The 7,500-nt window shown below is 43.0% G+C and overlaps 1 protein-coding gene across 6 annotated transcripts in view; it reads left to right on the forward strand.

The window, feature by feature from the left end:
- LOC135102094 (CD109 antigen-like) overlaps positions 1-7,500 on the forward strand; it is a 113,262-nt gene that overhangs the window by 58,002 nt on the left and 47,760 nt on the right. For all 6 annotated transcript variants that reach the window (XM_064006845.1, XM_064006887.1, XM_064006881.1 and 3 more), the window contains exon 3: positions 6,544-6,724. In XM_064006845.1, coding sequence (XP_063862915.1) covers positions 6,544-6,724 — 181 coding nt within the window. The remainder of the gene's footprint in view (positions 1-6,543; positions 6,725-7,500) is intronic.

The following is a 7,500-nucleotide window of genomic DNA, read 5'->3' on the forward strand; positions in this document are numbered from 1 at the left end:
ACTCGCTCTCTTGGCTTCTTACTTATTTGTCTACCTAACTTGTCTACCTACTTACTTATCTACATTTCTACTTTCTAACTCACTCACTCACTCACGTACTCACTCACTTCGTTACTCGGTTACTTACGTGCTTACTATCTGTCTATCTATCTATCTCTTCCTTTCCGCCTTCATAAGCAGTACATTATCGCTAACCTCGACTTATACAGGAGCACTCATTTAAACTCTACATTTCAAAGTGGCGACGAAGCGAAAATCAATCCATGGCACGTGGGTCGGTGGGTAGGCATAACAGGTAGGGCAGGGAAGGTGCATCCCCCCCTTCGTGACGTCATGAGGTGGTGACCGCGAGATACACGTACAGGTCTTTTTTTTTTTTTTTATCCAGGTGTGAGAATGATGAGTTCCGTTCCCATATTAGGCAGCGAAGAGACAGGTAAAGTTATCAAGGTGGCCTGCGGAGAATGAAGATGTGGTAACTGCATCACTCGAGAGCCTCGTCACACCGCTCCTGGAATATGTAGCGCACGGCTTGCCTTGTGTGGTCTTAATTGCATTGAGAACGGAGAGGTCGATGAATGCAGAATGGTGAATTAAACGGTGCTCATAGTATAATCAGAATGTACACAGGGTAAAGGATAAGAATGAAACGTATTTTTTCTTGTTGCTGAGTGTTGGCTGTGAAAGAACTTGCTTAGTGATTCGAGTCTCGATAGCGCTTGGGGAGAGAAGGTCTCGTGTTTTGTGAGCTAACTGCTGCTTACATAGGTAACTTATACAAGATCTACGTAGAGATTCCTTAACAAAAATTATAACAGTAGTAACACCTTTACCTCTACTAACAACAACAACAACAACAACAACAACAACAACAACAACAACAACAACAAAAACAACAATAACAACTACTACTACTACTACTACTACTACTACTACTACTACTACTATGCCACTAAAACTACTAAATACATCACAAACACAACCACCACCACCACTGCTACCACTACCACCACCACTACACCCACCACCATCATTAACAAAACAACGACGACAATAAAAAAACAAAAACAAAAAGGAAAGAAAAACTGTTACCCACCTCGGCCAGAGAAAGTGCGGCGACCTGAGTTATGTCGTAAGAGTGGAGCCGGAAACCCAAAACTGAGGCAGTATTTCTGACACACCGTTGTACGTACTCACCTGCCGGGGGAGAGAACCACTTGACCGCGCAGGCTGGCAGGATTCGCTTATGGGTTAGGTCATGGGAGAGCGATTTTCTCCTCGGGAATTTCTGCGAAGTGCGTAGTGAGTATATGCTGGCCACCACGATGCACTCATTTCTTAAGCTTCATAAAGTCACCAATTATTAGCCAGAAAACTGTAAATGGGGATATAAAAAGCAGTGATTTAGTGACTCAGAGATTATAATTAACGTCAGATGCTGGTCACCACGGTGCATTTAAACCTTTCAGTAATAGAGATAATTTCCTGGTCTCATAATATCAATTACTGGCAAGAAAAGATTTAATGCAGATATAATTCTAGAGGATTAGTAACCAAAAGATGATTCTTAGTCATTATCACGACAAATACAGTAAACTTAATATCGTTTTGTAATGATACCCAAACGAAATTATGACCTATATTGTGTTACTGAAACGATTAAAAACTCTTATCATCTCTTATCTCTGGCAGCGCTGACCGAGTAACAGAATAAGAAGGAAGGAAAAATATCCGTGTTTAGGCAACGTTGGTACGCAATCCACCAAACTTTTCTCACTAGTTATTTGAGTAAAGTTCCCGCTTGACATGCTGACAGTATCGGGTGAAGGAAGCTGTCAGGTGATAATTGAAGGTGACGTGAACAAGTGCTTGCGTGTTATCTGGCTGACTTGTGGACGGACGAGTGGTAGTAAGCAGGACCCTTCTCGAGCATATATTGCGCACTAGGCTCATATTAAACATCCCATTCCCTGAAGACAATCGTAGCACTTTTCCATCCGATTCAGAAACTCTTAAGGGGTAAAATTTCCTTGCAGGTTGTGAGTGGAAGAGAAAAGTTTACTTAAAAGGTTTACTTAATAATCTGATCTTAAGGTTTTGAAGCGGAGGGAAGTAAGTGAGGTGTTCCTGTATGCCATTTGCGTCTGTGTAGATTTATATTTGCTGGTGTGTTAATGGGAGGCGGTGGAGCGTTGATGCGAGGTGTGGTAAATGCATCTGTGGCTTGAGGAGCAGCTGTTGAGTTGAGAAGGAATCTGTAAGTGGTGTGTTGCAGCGTCCTGATGGAGAGTGCAAATTCAACAACAACAACAACAACAACAACAACAACAATAACAATAACAATAACAATAACAATAACAATAACAACAGCAACAACAACAACAACAACAACAACAACAATAATAACAATAACAATAACAATAACAACAACGACGACGACGATGACAACGACAACAACACCAATAGCAGCTCAAGCAGCAACAGCAAAATTGATAATAATTTATTTATTTTTTTTTTTGTAGGAGGGACAATGGCCAAGGGCAACAAAAATCCAATAAGAAAAAATTCCACTGAAATGCCAGTCCCATAAAAGGGTCCAAAGCGGTAGTCAAAAACTGAAGGATAAGTGTCTTGAAACCTCCCTCTTGAAGGAATTCAAGTCATAGGAAGGTAGAAATACAGAAGCAGGCAGGGAGTTCCAGAGTTTACCAGAGAAAGGGATGAATGATTGAGAATACTGGTTAACTCTTGCGTTAGAGAGGTGGACAGAATAGGGGTGAGAGAAAGAAGAAAGTATTGTGCAGCGAGGCCACGGAAGGAGGGGAGGCATGCAGTTAGCAAGATCAGAAGAGCAGTTAGCATGAAAATAGCGGTAGAAGACAGCTAGATATGCAACATTGCGGCGATGAGAGAGAGGCTGAAGACAGTCAGTTAGAGGAGAGGAGTTGATGAGCTTTTGATTCCACCCTGTCTAGAAGATCAGTATGAGTGGAACACTCCCCAGACATGTGAAGCATACTGCATACATGGACGGATAAGGCCCTTGTACAGAGTTAGCAGCTGGGGGGTGAGAAAAACTGGCGGAGACGTCTCAGAACACCTAACTTCATAGAAGCTGTTTTAGTTAGAAATGAGATGTGAAGTTTCCAGTTCAGATTATAAGTAAAGGACAGACCGAGGATGTTCAGTGTAGAAGAGAGGGACAGTTGAGTGTCATTGAAGAAGAGGGGATAGTTGTCTGGAAGGTTGTGTCGAGTTGATAGATGGAGGAATTAAGTTTTTGAGGCATTGAACAATACCAAGTTTGCTCTGCCCCAATCAGAAATTTTAGAAAGATCAGAAGTCAAGCGTTCTGTGGCTTCCCTGCGTGAAATGTTTACTTTCCTGAGCAACAGCAAAATTGATAATAATGATGATGATAGTAATAAGTTTACTTTCACCATCAGTAATACGTTTTTGATACTTAAGTGCTCTGAAATATACAGACCAAAGTGTTTATTGGAAATTGATAAAAAAAAATTAGCAGTGTCACCGAGCGTTAGGTGTACGAGTACAGTAACAGAAGGGCAATGATTAATGATGCTTCAGACTATTACAGTAATAACATATACAGTAATTGTCAATACGTGCTGTGTTAATGATAACGCTCAGCTCTGCCGTCACGCAAGACAACGTGTGTGCAGTGCTCGGATTCAATCACGACGTAAGGAGAAAACATCATTTACCTGCACAGGCTTAAGTTTTCTAACAAAACATGGAATAAAGAACAAAATTAATAGAGTTCACTTTCACGCTCTCACATGCCGCTCAGCCCGGCACTCAGCACTCCCGTCCCTCGGGCACCGCGATGAAGTGAAGGCCGCCATACACACCTTCACAGAAACACTTAATAATAATAGTTGACCTCGAAAAATTACAACAACGAAGACTTTGGGTGTCGTGAATGATGGACACAGAGGTAGGAAAATAAAAGCCTCGTGCAGCGCCTGCAGAACGCCTCACTAATAATAACTGTACCCGCAGCGCCTGCGATTAAGCCTCTGGATGCAAAAAATTGGCATGCTCAGTTGCGTGTTTACGTCCAGGCCTGGTGGCGGTTGCAAGTACTGGTTAACTAGGTGGAAGGGCGGGAGGCGGGGCGGGACATAAGAGAGGCCGCTGTACCTGATAGGCAAAGTGTTTCGTGTTGTCTCACTCACTCCGAGTCGTTCTGTGTTATTAGATTTTTTTTTTTTTTATTGTGTTCGGCGCGGCTGTGTGTGACTGTAATCTTACGTGTAGAGAAAAGAAGTGACCAGAATTTGCATTTAACATTAAAATAATTTCATGAAGGCAATGTGCAAAAAAGTATTTGTTAGAATTTGTTGGATCTTTATCAAGAATGCGGGAAATGGAACACATATGAAGATATGAAAGATTTTAAGCTGAGACAGAGGCGTGATTTGGAGCCGCCTTTGTCGACTACCTTGCTTCACACACACACACACACACACTCTCTCTCTCTCTCTCTCTCTCTCTCTCTCTCTCGTGTGCAAACCTCTAACTTGCTGGACGGAGTTCGCTGTTATTTGCAAGTTACAACATTTCGTCAGGTGCTGCTAATCTGTCAGACATGCCGCGGGGGAGACAATGAACAGGTAGGCACGCAGGGCCGGATCTTGCCACACCCAGATCTGAGCCGAGGTCGTCGATTTATAGCGTAATGGGACTTGTATGGAGTCATTGCGGCGGCAGGTGACCGTCCCTAGAGGCCTCCACTTGCCTCTAATTTAGGGAGGCTGGTGCCTGCAGCGAAGGTGGTACTCTCTCGCTCTAACCTTCCGTTATTCGGCCGTGTGTGTGTGTGTGTGTGTGTGTGTGTGTGTGTCAATCTTACTTGTACACGTGATGAGTATAAAGTATGAGGCCGCGCTCAAGTATACACACACACACACACACACACACACACACACACACACACACACACACTGCTCCTAAGCTCAGAGGCAATGCACTGAACTGTCACTTGACGGGATGAATTTCACGGCCTGCTCTGGTAAGGTAGTAAAGGTTTCCGCTGGCAAACAAACTGCTGGTGTCCTCCCTGCGCAAGAGTGTGGGTGGATGGCGAGTGGAAGGACTCGGGCTCACGTACATGGATCGGGATGTCAAGAGTTCTGAATTCTGTCCTGAAGGTTGTGGCTGGCGATCAAAAGTCCAGCACATGATGCTCAACAGTGGTGGTGAATTACAAACATACCGCACACACACACACACACACACACAAACACACACACACACACACACACACACACACACACACACACACACACACACACACAGAGTTGAGTCACATAATAACAAACCTGTACGTATGTAAGAAAACTAAAAAAAAAAAAAAGTTTATTATATACAATTATTGACAGTGTCGGAAAAAAAAAATGTAAAGAAGACAACTGTGGCGACGGAGGAGAAGAGAAAGGCTAACTTTTTGTGTCCACCAGCCACTCTAACCTCATCAAAGTGACTGACGGTATGATGATGCTTACCTCATTCACTTTGGCTTTTTTGTACTACTACTACTACTACTACTACTACTACTACTACTACTACTACTACTACTACTACTACTACCATTCTACAACAAGAACAAAAGGAAAACAACAACAATTGCTACTAAACTACTTTGACTAATCTTATTTACATTTTAGTATTTCCTACTCTTTAAATATTCATATACTTTTATGTTAATAGAAACCAGAGATAAAAGCAACACACACACACACACACACACACACACACACACACACACACACACACACACGAATCAGTACAGTCATTCCCTTGTTAGTAGTCCTGAGGGTCTTTAAGAATGACCTCCCCCCAGTCAGCACCTCGTTAATTTAGTAACTTACAAGTCTCAATAACGATGCATTTATGTACAGCCTTTGTTACCAGGAAATGTTGTTACGTAATTGATGGCGCGTTAATTAGTATGCGGCGCAGAGCTTGTTGAGTTGTTGGAGGGTGAATCACTTATTTGTTGACCTGGGGAGGGTGTGTTCCAGTGGTTGTGTGCTCGTTGTGTGCTCGTTGTGTGTGTGTGTGTGTGTGTGTGTGTGTGTGTGTGTGTGTGTGTGCGAGCGCTATTGTATTCCACGGAAGGTACAATATGGGCTGGACATCCGGTCACATATATATACACACACACACACACACACACACACACACACACACACACACACATACACACACGAATGTACGAAAAACAGGTACAGGAAAAAAAAAAGACGTAGGAACAAATAATATAGGAAGTGGATGGCATATTTTCAGAGTAGTAACACATGACACATTCCCAACCTAACCTAAAGTAAGCTAACCTAACGTAATATAATTTGATATCGTGAAATACTAATATTCTTACTGTCATCTTCTCCCAGCTCTTGATTTTCTACTTCATATTTTTTTCTGTGACAATTTTCCGATGACATTATTCCCTCCCCATTTTCTCTGACTATTTCTTTCCTTGTACCTGTGTCAGACCTCCGTCATTCCCTCCCTCAGGAAATGGGTGCTGGTGGCCGGGCGCCGCGTTGTGCCAGGGTCCGTATACCGCGTGGTGGTGGAGGCCCTCAGCGTGTCGGAGCCCCTCACGGTGACCGCCGCCCTCATCAGGTCCTCGGAGCAGGTTACCGCCAACAAGGTGACACTCAAGAAGGGCGAGATATCGGAGATTCTACTTAAGGTAATGTGCTGTTAGTGTCTGCAGGTGATACTGATGCTAATGCTGTTGGAAAAGATATAAAGGTGACTGACAGACTGACTGACTGATGGAATAAATCTGTTCAGATAAAATGTACCTAACAGCTTTTTCTTTGGTGATACTCGTGGTTCTTGTTATGATGGTAGTGGTAATGCTGCTGTTATGTAATGTGGTTGCAACGTTAGTAGTGAAAAGCAAACAAACAAACAATCACATTAGGACTTAACCTAGTGTGCTAGTTGTACGTGACAAACCTCAGTTGTTTATTGGCGCTAACAAGAACTTAGGACTGGTTTCAAGAGCCATAGAGATTATTCTTATTCTCTTGGGCATTTATCTTCTCTGACGAAGTTGAATACTTCTCAAGCTACCACTGGAATCATGTAAACATCTTTGGAAAATCAAGTACCTTCCACTAAAGCCCGCTAGCAGTTATCGAGAGGAGACTGAAACATTTGAGAATACGACCCAGGGAACGAGAAACATTCCAGCGTAAGAGTAACTGGCGAGAAAGTTCCTGTGTTTGCTGACTACCAAGCTGAGAACAAGGGAGAGACTTGGCGCTATGAGGACTGGCAGGGGTGTACTTCAAGCTTATTGGAAATCGGTAGGAGCATGGCATTAGACCATCCGCGCGTCAGGCAAGAGCATTCCAGAATGGAGTGCAATGTGAAAGTTGCGATGTTGCCTCAATTTTTTTCGTTTTATTTTCTTAATATTTTACGAAGGCAGAATCAGAAAAATGTGTGACAATGGTG

This window comes from Scylla paramamosain, chromosome 1 (genome assembly GCF_035594125.1).
Source record: "Scylla paramamosain isolate STU-SP2022 chromosome 1, ASM3559412v1, whole genome shotgun sequence".
Taxonomy (NCBI): domain Eukaryota; kingdom Metazoa; phylum Arthropoda; class Malacostraca; order Decapoda; family Portunidae; genus Scylla; species Scylla paramamosain.